This window comes from Aquarana catesbeiana, linkage group LG10 (genome assembly GCF_042186555.1).
Source record: "Aquarana catesbeiana isolate 2022-GZ linkage group LG10, ASM4218655v1, whole genome shotgun sequence".
In the NCBI taxonomy this organism is placed as follows: Eukaryota; Metazoa; Chordata; class Amphibia; order Anura; family Ranidae; genus Aquarana; species Aquarana catesbeiana.
Genome location: NC_133333.1, coordinates 240,914,301 through 240,934,660, shown reverse-complemented (window position 1 = coordinate 240,934,660; position 20,360 = coordinate 240,914,301). Strand labels below are relative to the sequence as shown.

The window sequence follows — 20,360 nt, the reverse complement described above, 5'->3', positions numbered from 1 at the left end:
TGTATGTATATATGTGTGTGTATATGTATATATATATATCTCTATCTATCTATCTATCATACATAGACAAGGTTAGGAGTGGGTTAATTTGGGAGGGCAGATACTTCCCCTACAAGCCTGCTTCAAATAGGTGATCTCAGGTGTGTACAGAGAAGAGAGAAGTATGTGCAGCCCAGATCCCAGGATTCTCATGGACGTTCCTGGTTGGTGAGCTTCCTATACTTTAAAAATGTGTGCTGGAGACAAGCGCATAGCTGCGTCTGTTTACAGACTTTATATTGTTCTGATAAGAAGCTTTTAAGGCTGGTTTACACTGGAATGAGCATTTTCTGTTGTTTTTTTTTGACAGCCCCGTTCATTTCAATGGGCTGCCAAATGCATGGGAACACCCCAAAAGTAGGACAGGAACGATTTAAAAAAATGATGCGACATATAAAATACTGCCATACCATGAGGTTTGGTGGCCGCAAATGCACCACTTTTACTAGAAGCAGTTGGGGTGCTATTAACAAATAAAGGCACCCACACATGTCTAGGGCAGCGTGTTCGTCTGTGGTGTGGGAAACCTGAAAAGAGATGCACCTTTCTCGCACCATGTTTTGGTGTGAACAGAGTCTTGGGCTCCATTCATACCAATGCGTCTTTGCAGAAACGCAGGACATGTTTTTTTTAACATGTGCTCCTATTGAACATGTTCACACCAATGCATTTTTGTGCCTCTGCATTTTTGAAAAGGATCAGAGACTATTTTAAATGCAAAGTGCAGCCTTTTCTGCTTTCTTGGTTCAATAGACTTCAATGGAGAGACTGCAGAAAAGCATATAGTGCATTTTTAGTGTGTTTGTTTTTGACGTGTTTTGCATTATTTAATGTGCCCAACAACAAATTGGCCAAATAAAAAGTGGGGGAAAAAAAAGCATAAAAACACAAAACGTGTAAAAAAATGTGTGTCTGGATACACGGAGAGCACAACAAAAAGCACTGCAGAAACGCCCAAAAGCAACATGAATAGAGGTGAATCGAGCCTTATATCACTTTAGTGTTGGACCCCCTATTCCAATCACTCGTCAGAGAGCATTTGACAGGCAATGAGGCGGCGTACTGCTTCCTCACCGCCTGATTTAACCCCTTGAACCCCACACTAGTTCACTACACCTGCATGCATTGCAGAGTAGCTCCATTCATTTTAATGGGGTGCTTTTGGTGGGCAGTAGTACCCCTCGAAACCATCGAGTTAGAATTCCTTCTGTGGCCACAAAGCAAAGCCTCGTGGCCCAGGTATGTTGCGTGTCCCTGGCCACTGCCTTTCCAGCTAAAGGGGGGGTAGCGATTGGGGATGGTAAAATCGCAGCTTAACCGCAGAGATTTACTGCCCACCAACTGCTAGTGTGAAGGAGCTCTTGCACAGTTGAAGCAAAAGAAAAAGTCCTGCGTTTTATTTTATGTTTGGCCAATAAAGCGAACTTTACGTTTCTAAACTGCGCTGCAAACGCCTGTTTCAGACAATCTCCAAGAATAGATGTTCTCACCCACAATGAATCCGCAGGTCACAGCAATGATGAATGATCAGGATGACATTTGCATTCACTGCACAAGCATCACATTCTCATGTAAGTGAATGCAATGCCATTCAAATTTTTCAGCGTTTGCAAACCTTGGGGAAAAAAATCGCTGTTATGCTAATATGCCAATAAATTGTATTTTTCGTTTTTTCATTCAGTTTTAACGTTCGCTCTGTTTACTGCTGAATATAATATATTGACCCTCCTCAGATATAATACAAAACAGCTGTGTCCTGAGCCTGTCTCTCTATTGAATTCTGTGCTTGTGAAGCTTGTGGTGTTCCTACAGAACAAAAAAAAATATATATCCCATTCATGAGAGTCATATTTTTTTTTTTTTCCCTCTTTTTCATACAGATTGGACATAATGGAGCCCCCAGAAGTTCGGCGGCGATGGAGGAAGTATTCATCAGGAAATAGGTGTTGTATTCATTAGAATGTAAATCATGTTTAACAGACTAATTCCGCTGGTTTGCTGTGCTCTAAAAGAGATGACCAAACAAAATAGCATGGCATAAAATGTATTGCATTGGATTGTGTGTTCTGATAGGCATGTCAGCTCCTCATACCATTCTGAAAGTGGTAATAATCCCAAAATGTAATACAATGCAGCTTACCAATCATTAGATGTGTGGTCAGGGCTACTGATGAGGGGGCACCATCGGTTCTCCTGTATGGGACCCGGGCAACAGGGGGAAGAGGACAGTGCACAGGGGAGGGTGATGTGTGTGTGTGTGTATATGGGGGGGGGGGTCACAATTACTGGAACCTATCCCCTGTATGGCTTTCTGCAGCTCCTAGTCTCCCTCTTACAAGCTTTCAGGTGCTGCAGAGAGAGCCAAACAGGGAATGGGTTCCCCCGCCATGCCAATTACCAGTGGCGGCTGGTGGTGTGTGTGGCTTTTTTTTTTTTTTGGGGGGGGGGGGGGGTGGCAAACAAGCAACCCACCCTGGCACTTGCCCCATCGGTTGCAGACGGGTGGGCTCCTGCGGACAGAGGCTGGGTTGCGGGCTCCTGCGGACAGAGGCTGGGTTGCGGGCTCCTATGGGCAGGTTGCGGGCTCCTATGGGCAGCGGCTCCTGTGTCCTCTCTGCATCACAGCGGCTTCCGCTGTGCGGCTTCTCCCTCCATCTCCTAGGCATCCAATAGGATCGTCCTTTCAGCCAATCTTAGTCACCGGTGTCAAAACCCGCTTCCTGATTGGCCGAGAGGAGGATCAGTGTTACAACAGCAAATATTGATTCGCTGTTGTAACACACCTGGATAGGCTCTGAGTACATTCTTTGCAACCCGAGCTCACCCTATATTGTAGCCTATTAGAGCTTCTGGATGTAATCGGTGCTTCAAAAAAACAGCCCCTCCGCATTGGAATCCATGGGCCGTTTTACTGTAAGGGGTCGGATGCATGGATGGGGAAGGCGGCGAGGGACCGAGGGGGGGTCGCCCGTGCGCCCTTACTAGACGGGCCGCCCCTGCCAATTACCAATTGCCCTCACTGTGTTTTGTTCATAACTGAAGCATAGAAATCATCTGTTTACTATGCTTCAGTGTGTGAATAAACAGGAGATTACGTGTAAAGCACTTTCTGTTCATTTACTGTCTGTGCAGCTGAGGCTGCAGAGAAAGGAACTTGGGAAATTGTCCTCAGTCCCTTTCTCTGTTTCAAAACTGAGATATCAGGGATCTGATAAGAGATCTGATATTTCACCCACCCCACCCCCCCACCCCCCCATATTTAAATAAATTAAATGTAGTAAAAAAAAAAAAACGTAAATAAAAATGAAGAGCTCATTTACACGGGTCCTCTGGCCCATACAGTGTGAATGAGCGGTTTGTGTAGTTGGAGCCGCCCATTACTCTGAGGTTGCAGTGGCTGTATGAACACAGCCGCAGGTCTTAATTTGACTGACAGGTGTGGGTGAGTGGCCCCAAATGCACACTGTCTGTTCGGGGGCCATACACCTGCATCCATCAGATTAGCACCTGCAGCTGTGTTTGTACAGCTCCTATATCCTCATTGGGTAACACAGCTGCAACCACATAAAAAAAAAACACGCTGATTCAGAATGTACACACCTCGGCGCCCATGTGAATGAGCCCCAAGACCTCATTCCCACATAGAGCTTTATTTATTAACTTAATACAGTTTTATCTTTTAGACTTGGCAGGAATTTAGGAAGTTATGTTGTGTTTGTGTCCACTAATAATGATTTCAGTGTATTTTTAGCGAAAATATTGTTCTGATCTTTTGGGTGGGGGCCCTGTGAATTCTAACTGCAGCCCTGGATGTGGTGGCTGCATTCGGTCATTTCTTCTTTTTTCTTAAAGCGGATCTTCAGTCATTTTTTTTTTCATCTTTCCATCTATTAAATCTTCTGCCCTTGTTGTTGTTTTAACTTTGGAAAGTAAAACATTTTTTTTTCTGCCAGTGAATACCTTATACAGCCCACTTCCTGTTTCTTGTCCGGTCATTAGCCTAGACTTATGACATCATACACAGCTCTCTCTCACTCTCCTGAGGAAGGGGGGGGGGGGTGGTGAGTCATAAGAGGGCCAATGAGAGCTGCAGAGCTGGAGGTGTGTGTCTGTGTAAATCCAGGAATAGGCAGCACCTTCAGCTGCCACAGTTAAAATGGTTGCAGCCAGACTCAGTGGAGGGAGATTTCTGCAGCATATTTGGCAAGTACAGAATCACAGAATATATATAAAAATAATATGTTAAATTGAGGGAAACTTCATAATGGCAAAGATGATTTTATTACAAATTATGTGAGCAGACTGCAGTTCCTCTTTAAGCTTTTTTTTTTTTTTTTTTTAAATCCCCTGGTGATTTGGCCAGTAACATACCGTACTTTGTGTATTATAGGGCCTAAACTCTGTATAAAGGAACAACAGAGACACATTTGGACAGCAGTGTTGTAGGTTGCCAGGTTTTGACACGGCAAACTCAGCCAGAAGTTTGGCCCCCCCTCCTCCTTCCCCTGCCTGCTGGGCCATTCACAAAGTGCAGTGCGCTTCACGCATGCGCAGTAGGGAGCCAGTTTCCCTTACAAGAAATGGCGGTTTAGGGTTTGCTAAAACTGGAGTACTCAGAATCTGTTGCAACTGTGCATAGTAACCAATCATCCTCTAACTTCAGCTTGTTCAGTTAGGGCTCATGCACACTGCGATTTTTATCATGACTGTGACATTATGGCGGACACATCGGACACGTTTGACACTATTTTGTGACTATTGTCATTTATACAGCGATCAGTGCTATAAATAGCCACTGATTACTGTGTGAATGACACTGGCAGGGAAGGGGTTAAACACTAGGGGGGCGATCAAGGGGTTAAGTGTGTCCTAGGGAGTAAATCTAACTGTGGGGGGGGATGGGCTACCACTGACATGACAGCGATCACTGCTCCCGATGACAGGGAGCAGTAGATCCCTACCATGTTGCTAGGCAGAACAGGGAAATGCCTTGTTTACATAGGCACGTCCCCGTTCTGCCTCTCCGTCTCATAATCGTGGGCCGCCGGTGAACATGGAGTGCGCAGGACAAATGGGCATGCTTCTGTGGCGGGCGCACGCCCGCAAGGCAAATTCAGAGGGACGTACAGGTATGCCCATTTGCCTCTACGAGCCATTCTGCCGACTTTTATATATGTGTGCGGCGGTTGGCAAGCGGTTAAAAAGGTGGTATGCGCTTTTCAAAAAGGGATACTGCATTTTTAAAGTGTTACGTTAGAAAGCATATGCATTTTAGATGAGTTGTGCATTTTCATCCCTGGTCACCTGAGAAAAAACATTTGACATGTGACCCAAAAATAACACACCATGCTTACAGAAAGGAGGTTTGGAAGGGACTTTTGGAAAGGAACCGCTAATATATATATATATATATATATATATATATATATATATATATATATATATATATATATATATATATATATATATATATATATATATATATATATATATATTTATTATTAAATACAATCTTAAGACACTAATGCAAAAAAAAAATAAAATGGAGTAAATGCAAAATTTGCACAGGATGATAGGACTTTCTTCATACAAGCAAAAGATCTAGTTTCCAAAAAATCGTGGGTACTCCTACGCGTTTCCACTCAAGGGTCCTCGTCTGGGGGTTCTTAAGAGCAACAGATTGAACAACTGTCTAAAAATATAAACAGTGATAAATGTGCATAAGAACATGTATATAGGAAAATATATCAAGTAAGGCAACTTGCTACATATGGCAAAATGCTTTTCAATGGGAGTTGCATTTTTGGTGTGCTTTTGAAACGGGGCACCAAAGATGCAGCACGCAGGGCTTCTAAAAGTGCAGTGATGTGACCCGTTATATAGGATTAAAAGGGGAAGAAATTTGATGTGCTTTTGTCCCCTGGAAAGGTGCATTTTTAGTGCGGTGAAAAGTGCACAGGGCCTTAAAGTGTTTTGTAAAGAAAAATTTGATTTAGAAAAAAGTATTACAGACATGTTATACTTACCTGCTCTGTGCAATTGTTTTACACAGAGCAGCTCCCATCCGCCTCTTCTTGGGTCCCCCGCCAGCACTCTGTGCTCCTCCCCCTTGTTGAATGCCCCCATAGCAAGCCGCTTGCAATGGGGGCACATGGCATGCTTGCTCCCAAGCCAGCCCTCTGTGTCCATAAGACCCTCTCCTCACTGGCTGTGATTGACAGTAGCAGGAGCCATTGCATCTCAACCAATGAGGAGGGAGAGGCCCAGTAAAGCCACTGCTCTTGTGCACATCGCTGGATTGAGATGGGGCTCAGGTAAGTATTAGGGGAGGCTGAGGGGGCTGCTGTACACTGAAGGATTTTTACCTTTGTGCAAAGCCCCCTTCAAGCCGACCGTACACAAATGTTCATTCATGACTTGAAGGGCTTATACCGGGATGATGCCTACAGCTGCAGGCATCACCCCAGTACCCTTTTTTTAGAGCCAGCGGTTCGCTCTTTAGTGATGACAACCGATGGGGCTAAAAGCCACTCGGCTGTTACCCTAAAGGAGCCGCTTTTCCCGAGAGACCAGAGCCACCAGCCGACGTGTCTGCCCGCTAGGCTGAGACCCGAATGAAGCCGGATTTGTAAAATCGCGGAAGCGACGTCACAACATCACTTCAAGTTTACTCGGCTGCCAATGACGCCGATTTTAAAAAAGAAATTACAGTTTTCAGAATCACCAATTTTGGTGATCGAAATACTTTTAAGTGCAAAGGAGGGATTTGGGGTCCCGATCCCTCCATAAAGAGTACCTGTCACCACCTATTACTGTCACAAGGGATATTTACATTCCTTGTGACAACAATAAAAGTGATCAGATTGTTCCTTAAAAAAAAAAAAGTAAAAAAAAAATAAGAAAAAAAATGTTTAAAGCACCCCTGTCCCCGCGTGCTCCGGCAACAAAGAAAACGCATAAGTCCTGCCCGCAAATGTTGTTCAAATCACACACGTGAGGTATCCCCATGATCGTCAGAGTGAGAGCAATAATTCTAACAAAAGATCTCCTCTGTGACTCTAACCTGGTAACCGTTACCTTTTTTTAAAGCGTCGCCTATGGAGATTTTTAGGTACCGTAGTTTGTTGCCATTCCACAAGTGTGCACGATTTCAAAGCGTGACATGTTAGGTATCTATTTACTCGGCGTAACATCTTTCACACTACACCCAAAAAATTGGCTAACTTTACTGTTTTTTTTTTTGTTTTTTTTTAATTCATAAAAGTGTCGCCCCCCCCCCCCAAAAAAAATACGTGAAAAACCTCTGTGCAAATACAGTGGGACATAAAATATTGCAACGATCACCATTTTATTCTCTAGGGTCTCTGCTAAATAAATAAAAAAATTCTCTCATATATATCTCTATCTCTATCTCTCTATCTCTCTATCTCTCTATCTCTCTATCTCTCTATCTCTCTATCTCTCTATCTCTCTATCTCTCTATCTCTCTATCTCTCTATCTCTCTATCTCTCTATCTCTCTATCTCTCTATCTCTCTATCTCTCTATCTCTCTATCTCTCTATATATCTCTATCTCTATATATATCTCTATCTCTATATATATCTCTATCTCTATATATATCTCTATCTCTATATATATCTCTATCTCTATATATATCTCTATCTCTATATATATCTCTATCTCTATATATATCTCTATCTCTATATATATCTCTATCTCTATATATATCTCTATCTCTATATATATATATATATATATCTCTATCTCTATCTCTATATATCTCTATCTCTATCTCTATCTCTCTATATATATATATATATATATCTCTATCTCTATATATATATATATATATCTCTATCTCTATATATATATATATATATATATATATCTCTATCTCTATATATATATATATATATATATCTCTATCTCTATATATATATATATATATATATATATATATATCTCTATATATATATATATATATATATATATATATATATATATATATATATATATATATATATATATATATATATATATATATATATAATCTCTCTATATATATCTCTCTGAGACCCTAGAGAATAAAATGGTGATTGTTGCAATATTTTATATCGCACTGTATTTGCGCAGAGGTTTTTCAAACGCATTTTTTTGGGGGAAAGAGACGCATTCATGAATTAAAAAAAAAAAAATGAAAAAGTAAAGATATAGATATATATATATATATATATATATATATATATATATATATATAGTTTCGGGGTTCTAAGTAATTTTCTAGCAAAAAATATGGATTTTAACTTGTAAGCAACAAATGTCAGAAATAGTCTTAGGCATGAAAGGAATAGAATACATGAGGGTAAAAAAAAAAACTTCAGCCTTTACAGCAACTTTAAGAAGTGATTTTGTTTGCAGGAACTGCTTTAAGCATTCCTCCTCCTTTGATTTAAAATAGTTTAATCCTTTCTGGTAAGTGATATAAGTGAATTGATCCCCGGAAATCGGACTCTCTCCTGGCACAGACAGTATGCCCTGTGTTATAAAGGATATGTTCCTGGGTGGTGCTGACACGGCTCTCTGGTATTACCGGGCGGTTCAGTTTTGGCAGCTTACATGAAATACTTCCTTCAGAATAAAGTGGGAACGTTTCTGCAAGGGGAAGAAGTACTTGTACTATGTTGATGTACCTATTTTGTTTTCTAATTCCTAACATGCCCAGCATGACAGGAGAAGGCTACAAAGTGGCACTGGTCTCTGTGCCCCCCCCCCCCCCCCCTTGCTGTCTGGGATATCCTTGGAAAGAAACTCATGAAGAGCCTGGGAATTCCTCTCCTATGAATGGCAAATCTACACTTATGAACATTGCTTGTATATTATTAGTTGAGTTGCAGTCCCTTATAACTTTATTATGAGAAGGGAGACGGCAGAACAAATGTTTTATGATCTGTACAGTTCTGCTTTTCTTGCTCTTTCTTCCGGTGTCGTACTTATAAGGGATTTTATAATGCCAAGGGATAAACGTGCACTTCTTCCTCCAGGCAAAATCCACACAATTGTGGCATTGTGTGTTGAGGAGGCACACTTATGATGGGTCATTTGTTACACACAATATACGTATATACTGCATTATAGTGATCGTGGTGATGAGCGTTCGGTCATGCAGGATTTTATAACCCTTCTAAAAAGAGCATTTGACCTTGTGAAGTTTGTAACCCCAAGTAAACCTTTTTCCAAACGACTAATCTGTAAATTGGTGCGATGAAGACGTTTTTTAACCACTTCAACCCCGGAAGGATTTGCCTCCTTTAATGACCAGGCCATTTTTTACGATGCGACACTCCGTCACTTTAACTGACAATTGTGCGGTTGTGCGACGTTGTACCCAAACAAAATTTATGTCCTTTTTTTTTTTTTTTCCTCACAAATAGAGCTTTCTTTTGGTGGTATTTGATCACCTCCTGTGGTTTTTATGTTCTGCGCTATAAACAAAAAAAGACCTGACAATTTTGAAAAAAAAAAAAACAATATTTTTTACTTTTTGCTATAATAAACATCCCCAAAAAATGTTAAAAAAAACAAATTTCTTCATCACTTTAAGCCAATATGTATTCTTCTATATATTGTTGGTAAAAAAGCGCAATAAGCGTATATTGATTGGTTTTCGCAAAAGTTATAGCGTCTACAAAATAGGGGACTGCAACATTGTGGCGGACAGATTGGACACATGGAGACCATTGACATTTATACAGTGATCAGTGCTATAAATAGCCACTGATTACTGTGTAAATGTCACTGGCAAGGAAGGGGTTAACACTAGGGGGCAATCAAGGGGTTAAGTGTGTCCTAGGGAGGTGTTTCTAACTGGAGGGGAGGGGACTGACTGGAAGAAAAAGAGAGACTGCTGATCCTAATCACTAGGAGCAGCAAATCTCTCCCCCTCCTCCCCTGACAGAATTGGGATCTGTCTGTTTACACTGACAGTTCCCCGTTCTGGCTCTCTGTGGAGCGATCAGCTCCGGGGACAGGCTGCGGGCATGCCTGCTATATCAATTTAAAGAGCCGACGTATAATGACGGCGATTCGCCCAGCCGTGCCAACCTGCCACAGTACAACTGCGGTGGCTGGTCGGCAAGTAGTTAAAGTGTTACTAAACCTACAACAGTAAAATCAGTCTGTATATACAGAATAGCATGCTTGTTATACTCACAGTGGAACGTAAGGGGTTGATTCTCTGTATTGTGTAAAAGGGCCGTTTGATCCTGTATGCACAGATCCTCCCCCTCCTACAGGGTCCCTCTGGGCAAGGCCAGATAACAGTCAGATTAGTCCCCCTGCACATGCTCAGTTTGGTCTCTCTTGCTGGAGTGAACAGTTCCTGTTTGAGCTGAGCTGTTCATGATATTGATATCACACATATGGGCGTGTATACAGATCCTAAATGACAGCCCAGTCCCTCCCTCCCTCCTCCTCCATGCCCAGTAACTAAAAAAGAACACGGGGAGGTGTCACATCTTGAATGATGGATGATCCGCCTCCCATAACACCATGAGGACACAGGCTATAGTGGAAATCTCGTCCTACCTGAACACTTGGCATTCCGGTGGACCCTGCAGTTTATCATGTGACCGTGGTATACAGATCAGCCAAAAAAAGTATATAGTGGCAGTATTTTAATGTAAAAAGATTTATAAGCTATGGGAACTGTGTGTGTGTTTTGGGGGGGTCCTGTCCTGGAGTCCAGCGATGTCGGCACCGCAGCTGGTGTCTCAATCAGCTGTCGGATGCTGCCGCTGCCATTACTGGTAAGGGAACCCGGTAGTGAAGTATTGTGGCTTCACGACGGGTCCCCACTGCGCAATGCGTGAGGCACCGCTGCACTCTCCTATAAAATTTTGCAAACCGGTCATTTTTCTCCTTCACTTATGGCCACTGATGGGGGGCACTGATAGGCAGCACTGGTGGGCACTATTGGGATGCACTGATAATCAGGACACTGATAATCCGTGTACATGTCCCTTTTACAGAAGCCGGTTATCGGCTCTCTTCTCCCTATTTTCAGCCTGTTCTGCGCCCATCTGTCCCATCAATGCAACTCACCATCTGCCATAGGAAATCACCAAGCCGTTATCTATTTACTCGGCTCTCGGTCGGCAGTCGCATACACAGTCCCGCCTCCGCCATCGCCATTGGACCAGCTCCTGTGATAGATAGAACATTGGTCCAGTGCCGGTGACGGAGGCGGGACTTTGTGTGTGACGTGCGAGCCGTGTGGAAAGCCAATTACGGCTCAGTGATTTCCGGCAGCACTCCTTCCCCTCCGAGGTACGCTGTCGGCGTATAACATGCACACTCGATTTTTTTTTTTTCCCCCCTATTTTCAGTGGGAAAAAAGTGATATGTATGTGTATGTGTGTGTATATGTATGTATGTGTGTGTGTGTGTATATATATATATATATAATTTGCATTTTAGTTTTTTTAAAAGGTGAATTTATCCTTCAACAGAATAATAGTAGCAGAGTGTTTGTAGTTGGTTGTGGACGTGTGGATGCTTATTTCAAAGATGCAGAGTTTCTGCTTGCTGTGTTCAAGGAAAAAATAATATTTGCTAGTGTACGTTCTACTGGCCCAGCTTTGTGTAGATTTCTAGGCAGTGCCATGTCACATCACTATCTCTAGAAACACATTCTGGAAGCATTGTGTTTACAGCGCTCTTCTACAGAACATTCCTATGGAGCTTTGTGGAGCTGGATTGGAAACCCAGATGCTGGGTAATTTTAGCCCATGGCTTAGTAGTGGACCTTGGCCGTCACTGACAGCACCCTCTAACTTCCCATAATCCTGTTTAAAACTGCACCTAGGACTTTCATTGTCCAACATGCATATGCTCTGATTTTTTTTTTTTTTCTCTTCACATATTGCCAAATAACTTTTCAAAAAATTCCCAAGTTTTATTTATTTGATTTTTTATTTTTTAATAGTGAGAACCTCTGTTGGACTTTTTGTATTCATTATTATTAATTTATTTCTTTTTAAATGTAGATTGAAAAGGATTGTAAAGCTGCAAATATTTTTTTTTCTTTATCGTACATCACGGGATACAGAGCACTATAATAATGACAATGTGGGTTATACGCTTACCTTTAGGTGATTGGACACTGGCAACCAATAGTAAGACGGTTCCTCCCATATAACCCCTCCTATACAGGAAGTGCCTCAGTTTTTTCGCCAGTGTCTTGAAGGTGATGGTCATGGCTGTTGAAGCTCTTCAAATTTCTTCAAAGAATGTCCCACTGAGGAAGTTATAATCGTATCCATTCGGATGGCATAACAAAGCTAAAGTGGATGGTACCCGAACCTCGGTTCAAGAACGAGGTGTTGCTTGTAATGTGTCCTATATACGCGCTGGACCCTTGTTAAGTTGGTCAATCTTGCTCAAGGTAAACCAGAAAGAGTACTTTACAGGTCCAGGGGTGTGGACCCCAATATATGGGGGACCCAGTCCCTGAAGGTTCCTAGAGGCACTACCCGCCGTGATGGGGGAAGATTGGGCCTGGTAAGACTAACTGCTGGTATAAGCCTTGAGCCTGTGTCTAAGATTACAGAAGGCCAGTTTGGCGCGCATTTTTGAATTCTGTCGTGCGCGAGGTGCCCATGCCACGTGTCCGGCGCGTGCACGCCGCCGGCGTGTGTGTGTGTGCGCCGCCGGTGTGCACGTGCGCCGCTGCTGTGCACGTCGCAGGTGCACCGCGTGCATCAGGACGGTGCATGCGCCGTGCGGTAGGCGTGCCGCCGATCGCTGAAGCGCGCGCTCACTCTCAAGCTAGTGCTGGTAGGCATGAAGCTCCTGGCGTGCGCGTGGACAATTACAGAGCGATTGTTCGGCACGTGAGTCTGGTGGTCTTGGACACAGTGGTGACAGGTGTAAGGCTGGTTATAGTTTGTGGGGAGTACTCCTTGTTTATTCCTTGTGTGTAAGCAATGTCTTCCAGAAAACTAGGTATAGGGAACAAGGCAAGCACAGGGGTAAGAGTCCCTCCGCAAAAAGTAGGAGACCAACCCCATGCTGATACAGCCTCAGTTTCTCCTGAAAGACCTGTGGCATCTGGCCTGGCTGAGCCATTGCACTTGTCAGGCATAGTGGCCACTACCAATGTACCTGCCTCGGCTTATGTTACAAAAGAGGATTTGGCATCTGCCTTAGCAGGCCTTAAGGGCAAAATAACTGGCATGATTTCCTCTGTAACACGGGGGGGGAGGAAGCGTAATAGATCTCCCTCCCCTGAGCCTGGGCCAAGTGGAGAGTCACTAGAGCACCAGGACTCTTATAGCCAGATGGGTGCAGGTGATCTGGAACCAGAATGGGCAGAGGATTTGGAAGAAGTGGTCATAAAGGACGGAGAGGAAGGAGAGGCTGAAGAATCCTCGGGTGAGGACTCTGGCTCTGAAGAGCCAATTTCAGCCTCCCATTCCCAAAAATTGTTTATCCAATCTCTAATGGAGATGGTACGAATTGGGTTTAAGTTACGCCCGGTTCAGGAGTCTGCACTCTCCTGTTCTACTTTGGGATCTTTGCAACCTCAGCAAATTTCCCAAGCGTTCCCGTTGCATCCGTTACTGGAACAGGTGGTTTACGCGGACTGGGAGCACCCTGACAGGATATACTTGCCTCCAAAAAGGTTTTCTGTCTTATATCCTATGGAGGAGAAGTTCAGGAAAAAATGGAGCACACCCTTGGTGGACGCTGCCATATCTTCTGTGAATAAAAGTTTAACCTGTCCAGTGGATAATGCTCAGGTATTCAAGGATCCGGCTGATAAAAAGCTAGAGTCCTTATTAAAGGCCTCCTTTTCAGTGGCTGGTGCAGCAGTTCAGCCAGCAGTCACAGCTATTGGGATTTGCCAATCACTAAAGGACATGGTACTCGGAGATTGTGAAATTGGCACTTGCCGTCCACTTTGATAAATGATAGAAAGTCAGTCTCTAGAGCTATCTATTATAGCGTCTGGAAGTCATACATTTCTTGGTGTGAGAAAAGGAAATGGAACCCTCGTAGGTATACAATTGGAAGAGTTCTCGCTTTTCTTCAAACAGGAGTAGACTTGCAGCTCGCTTTAGGGACAATTAAGGGACAGATTTCGGCCTTATCGTTTTTTTCCAAAGACCAATTGCATCCCATTCTTTGGTATGAACCTTTGTCAAGGGAGTGGCACACCTGAGGCCAATGCTCAAACCACCTTTATGTCCTTGGGGCCTAAATTTGGTACTGTCAGCCTTACAGAGTCAACCCTTTGAACCTATTGGGCATATGTTTTTTTTTTTGTCTTGCCTGAGGGTCCTAAGAAAGGACAGCCGGCAACAAGTTCAACTATATCCAGGTGGATTTGTCAGGCTATTATCCAGGCATATGGATTAAAGCACAGGGTTCCACCCCGGGATTTAAGAGCACACTCCACTAGAGGGGTTAGTGCATCATGGGCAGTACGCCATCAGGTGTCTATGGCTCAGGTTTGCAAAGTGGCCGCTTGGTCTTCAGTTCATACGTTCACCAGGTTTTACCAGGTGGATGTGAGATCTCAAAAAGAGACTGTTTTTGGCCACAGCGTGTTGCAGGCAGCTTTATAGTCTCAGGCCCATTGGGCTTAGGGATAATGTGTTTCCCCCCCCCCCTCAGATGCATTGCTTTAGGACATCCCACATAGTCATTATTATGATGCTCTGTGTCCCGTGATGTACGATAAAGAAAAACGGATTTTTAAAACAGCTTACCTGTAAAATCCTTTTCTTGGAGTACATCACGGGACACAGAGGTCTCTCCCCTCTTTCTGGGATCGTCATTGCTTGCTACAAAACTGAGGCACTTCCTGTATAGGAGGGGTTATATGGGAGGAACCGTCTTACTATTGGTTGCCAGTGTCCAATCACCTAAAGGTAAGCGTATAACCCACATAGACATTAGTATGGTGCTCTGTGTCCCGTGATGTACTCCAAGAAAAGGATTTTACAGGTAAGCTGTTTTAAAAATCTGTTTATTTAAATAGTAAACACGTCCTGCTTACTGGTTTTGCATGGAGCAGCCCCAGTCCCATTCTGGGGTTCCCTGTCGGCGCTCCTGGCTTCTCACCCCGCTGAGTGCCCACATAGAATGCATCTTTCTATGGGGCACTCGTGTGTGCTTAGTCCCGAGCCGCCCGGTCTGTGTCTATACAGTGCATCTTGAAAGAATTCACTGTGCTTCACTTTTTCCACAATCATGTTATGTTACAGCCTTATTCCAAAATGGATTACATTCATTATTTTCCTCAAAATTCTACAAACCATACCCCATAAGGACAATGTGAAAGAAGTTTTTGTTTTTACATTTTTGCAAATTTATTAAAAAGTATTTACAGTCTTTGCCATGACACTTAAAATTGAGCTCAGGTGCATCCTGTTTCCGCTGATCATCCTTGAGATGTTTCTTCAAATTGAGACCACCTGTGGTAAATTCAGTTGATTCGACGTGATTTGGAAAGGCACACACCTGTCTATATAAGTCCCCACATTTAACAGTGCATGTCAGAGCACAAACCAAGTCATGAAGTTCAAGGAATTGTCTGTAGATCTCCGAGACAGGATTGTATGGAGGCACAGATCTGGGGAAGGGTACAGAAACATTTCTGCAGCATTGAAAATCCCAATGAGCACAGTGTCCCCCGTCATCCGTAAATGGAGGAAGTTTGAAACCACCAGGACTCATCCTAGAGCGGGGTAAACTGAGCAATCGGGGGAGAAGGGCATTAGTCAGGGAGGTGACCAAGAACCTGATGGTCACTCTGACAGAGCTCCAGTGTTTCTCTGTGGTGAGAGGAGAGCCATCCAGAAGAACAACCACCTCTGCAGCACTCCACCAATCAGGCCTGTATTCTAGAGTGGCCAGATGGAAACCACTCCTCAGTAAAAGGCACATGACAACCCTCCTGGAGTTTGCCGAAAGGCACCTGAAGGACTCTCAGACCATGAGAAACAAAATTTTCTGGTCTGAAGAAACAAAGATTGAACTCTTTGGCCTGAATGGCAAGCATCAAGTCTGGAGGAAACCAGGCACTGCTCATCACCTGGCCAATGCCATCCCTACAGTGAAGCATACTGGTGGCAGCATCATACTGTGGGGATGTTTTTTATTGGCAGGAACTGGAAGACTAGTCAGGATCTTGGGAAAGATGAATGCAGCAATGTACAGAGACATCTTTGATGAAAACCTGTTCCAGAGTGCTCTGGACCTCAGACTGGGGCGAAGGTTCATCTTCCAACAGGACAATGACCCTAAGCACACAGTTAAGATAACAAAGGAGTGGCTATGGGACAACTCTGTGAATGTCCTTGAGTGGCCCAGCCAGAGCCCAGACTTGAACCTGATTTGGAGAGATCTGAAAATGGCTCTGCACCGACGCTCCCATTCCAACATGATGCAGAGAGGTCCTGCAAAGAAGAATGGCAGAAACTGCCCAAAAATAGGTGTGCCAAGCTTGTAGCATCATACTCAAAAAGACTTGAGGCTGTAATTGATGCCAAAGGAGCTTCAACAAAGTATTGAGCAAAGGCTGTGAATACTTATGTAAACGGGATTTTTTTCCGTTTTTTTTTTTTTTTTTTTTTTTTTTTTTAATTTTTACTAAATTTGCAAAGATTTCAAACTTCTTGCACGTTGTCATTTATGGGGTATAGTTTGTAGAATTTTGAGGAAAATAATGAATTTAATCCATTTTGGAATAAGGCTGTAACATAACAAAATGTGGAAAAAGTGAAGCGCTGTGAATACTTTCCGAATACACTGTAAACAGAATTTGATTGACAGCTGCTGTGAATCTGCCCGCTGAAGAGGGAGGGAGCCGCTGCTCTGTGAACAGCGCTGGATCAAAATCTGGCTCAGGTAAGTATAAAGAGGGTGAGCGGGGAATTCTGTGACATGGTATGTTTTTTTACCTTTAATGCATTGAATGCATTAAAGCGGAGGTCCGCCCACACCTGCAAAAATTAAAGGGGTTGTAAAGGTAAAAATTTTTTCACCTTAATGCATTCTATGCATTAAGGTGAAAAAACTTTTGACAATACCGCCGCCCCCAGCCCCCCCGTTTTACTCACCTGACGCCTCGAATCTTCGCTGCTCGTTCTCGTCATCTTCATTGCAGCTCAGCCTGGTCGCTGATTGGCTGCGGTGGATGGATTGAAAGCAGCGCAGCCATTGGCTCGCGCTGCTGTCAATCACATCCGATGACGCGGCGCGCCGGGGGGCGGGGCCGAGTGATACAGCGAGCGGCTATAGCCGCCGGCTGTATCACGGGAGCACGCCCGCAAGCACTCACCACCATGCGAGGGAGCTCGCATTAAGGTGGTTAATGCTTGCGGGGAGGAGCTGAAACAGCCGCCGAGGGACCCCAGAAGACCAGGTTCGGGGCCACTCTGTGCAGAACGAGCTGCACAGTGAAGGTAAGTATAACATGTTTATTATTTAAAAAAAAAAAAAAAAAAATCTTACCTTTACAACCCCTTTAAGCCATCAGTTACACATACTACAGCTGCTGACTTTTAATAGGACACTTACCTGTCCTGGAGTCCAGCAATGTCGGAACGTCAGATGCTGCCGCTGCCATTACCGGTAAGGGAACCCGGTAGTGAAGTATTACGGCTTCACGCCGGGTCCCCACTGCGCAATGCACAAGGCACCTCTGCGCTATCCTACTGGCCTGGCGGCGGGGGAAGGAGGAGGGATAAGGAGGGAGCCGAGCTGCTGACGTAATGTGCCGCGGCCCGGTCTTCTGGAAGTGGGGACAGGATACCGGTCAAAGGCAGGTATCCGCACCCCCCGAAAGGTGCCAAATGTGGCACCGCAGGGAGAAGTAAACGAGCGGAAGTTCCACTTTTGGGAACCTTTAGGCTTTAGAACCACTTGACGTATTAGATGCCCCCTCTAGGTTTTTACTCCTGGGTTTCTCTTTAGAGAAGATTCCCCTCAGTTGTGGTCACTGGATAATTGTTTTCAATTTACAAAAGTTGTAGTGCCTGGATCTGATTTATTTACTGCACAGGTTATTCGTTCTCATAATATTGATTCACAAAGGAAACAATACTGATTTATGAAAAATAAATGCTTAGAACAGCTAAAAGGCCATTTCATGTGAAGAAATTGTGATTGCACACCTGCACAATATTTTGAGTTTGTAAACTGAACATTTCTTTTTTTAGAGAAACTTCCACCAACACCACCCCTCCCGTTTTTTTATTTATTTATTTTATCCCCTCTTACTTTTTTTAAAAAATTTTTTTTAATTCTTGGTTAGCCTCAATAAACCAACTCCGTGGTAAACTGAACAGCGAATACAGCATTGATCTGTTGTGATCACACAGGGTCCCAGCTGCACATTGTCTTTCCTCCTCCAGCACCAGTGGCGGCTGGTGTTGTTTTTTATTGGGGGGGGGCAGAAAACAACCACATACCCCCCCCCCCCGAGCGGCACACAACTACCCCCACCCCCAGTGGCACGTCCGGCACTTACCCCATCATGGCGAGTGGCAGGTAGCAGCTTGGCTCCGAATACTCTCCTCCATGGCGGCTTCCAGCTCCTCCCCTCCTCCTCCTAGGCGTCCAATAGGATCGCCTGTCCCTTCAGCCAATCAGGTGACCGGTGTCAAAGCCCACTTCCTGATTGGCCGGGAGGAGGATCAGTGTTACAACAGCGAATATTCATTTGCTGTTGTAACACACCTGGGTGGGATCGGAGCGCACTCTCTGCGACCTGAGCCCGCCCTATATTGAAAGACTATTAGAGCCTCTGGCTCTAATGGTGTGCTTCAAAAGAATGACCCCTCCACAGTGTAGACTTTTTATATCCAATGTATACTGGAATTTTTATTTATTTTATACTAGTAATGGCGGCGATCAGCAACTTTATAACAGGACTGCCATATTGCGGCAGGAAATCAGACACTAACTGACACTTTTTGGGGACCAGTAACACTAATACAGTGATCCATGCTAAAAATATGCACTGTGGCTGTACTAATGACACTGGCTGTGGGAAGGGGTTAAACATCTAGGGCAATCAAAGGGTTAAATGTGTACCTAACCAGTGTTTTTGTGTAAACTGTGTGTTGCTTTTACTAAGGGAAGTGATGGATTTTATTCCCTGCTTTGCAGGGACACAACCCCCCCCTTTCCCCCTGTCAGAACAGAGCTCTGCCTTGTTTACATAGAAAGAGCTCAGTTGTGTGTCGATACCCGACGATCAGCGGGTGCCAGTGGACATCCATTGCCCAGCTCCCGCAGATCGGCTTCTGCTGTGAGTAATCACAACAGAAGCGGCTCGCGCCCCCTAGGTGGAAGTGCAGAATCCTGTGTGTATATACCAGATTCTGCATAGAATCTGCTATGGGACGGTTGGGAAGTGGTTAAAATGGTCTGTCATGTTTTGTTTCAACCGATTATTTGCAGGGTTGGGGCGTACAGGAACATTTAATATGGTCTGTGGTTCTGAGTGCTGTCACTAGGCCTTGTCAAATTTGGGCTGCATTAGAGAATATGAAACCGCGGTTGGTAAAGTGAAGCCTCCCCAATGGGATAGAGGGAGCAAAAATCTGACAGAGGTTATAACTTTACTAAATGAACTGTACAAAATAAAAGCGTTGCCTCCAGTTCTAATTTAACTCCAGTGTGTTTTTCATCACTGCAGCCAAAGCTGATAAGACCTGCAGAGGTCTCAATACCTTTATCAGCTCTCCCTTGTGCCCTAGATCAGTTGGGTAACCACAGAGATCTCTGTACTCAAAGTTTCCCCCTAAGGCCCCATTCACACCTCAGCATTTTGTAGCTTGAAGCTCGAAGCTCCAAAACGCTGGAGGAGAAAAAAAAAATCAATAATTCTCTATGGAGATGGTTCACATCTCCACTGCAAGTCGCCTGGAGCTCAAAAAAGTTTAGTTCCATAGAAATGCATGGAAACTATTTATTTGCGCATTTTGTTGTGTATTTGAGTGTTTTTCTGCTCAAATGCAATTAATAAATAATGATTACATTCCATTGAACTCTATTAGGCCAAAATCGCACTGCAATCTCACCAAAGTAGCACAGGAACCTTTTCCAAAATTGCACCTTGCTGAGTTGCATTGATATCAATGGGTACCATTGAAAACTGTTATTCCCTTAAATTATTTGGGTACCTGCAGAGAGCTCTGTACCCCATCAGCTGTACTTGGTCTTCTGGATTATTTGGTTACCTGCAAACAGCTCTATATCCTGTGAACTCTGTCTGGTGCTCTGATTATTTGGGTACCTATAGAGG

The 20,360-nt window shown here is 43.9% G+C and overlaps 1 protein-coding gene across 2 annotated transcripts in view; it reads left to right on the top strand.

The window, feature by feature from the left end:
- The window catches only part of GRAMD1B (GRAM domain containing 1B), a 392,941-nt gene that overhangs the window by 103,216 nt on the left and 269,365 nt on the right, over positions 1 to 20,360 (top strand). For both annotated transcript variants that reach the window (XM_073603510.1, XM_073603511.1), the window contains exon 2: positions 1,920 to 1,982. In XM_073603510.1, coding sequence (XP_073459611.1) covers positions 1,920 to 1,982 — 63 coding nt within the window. The remainder of the gene's footprint in view (positions 1 to 1,919; positions 1,983 to 20,360) is intronic.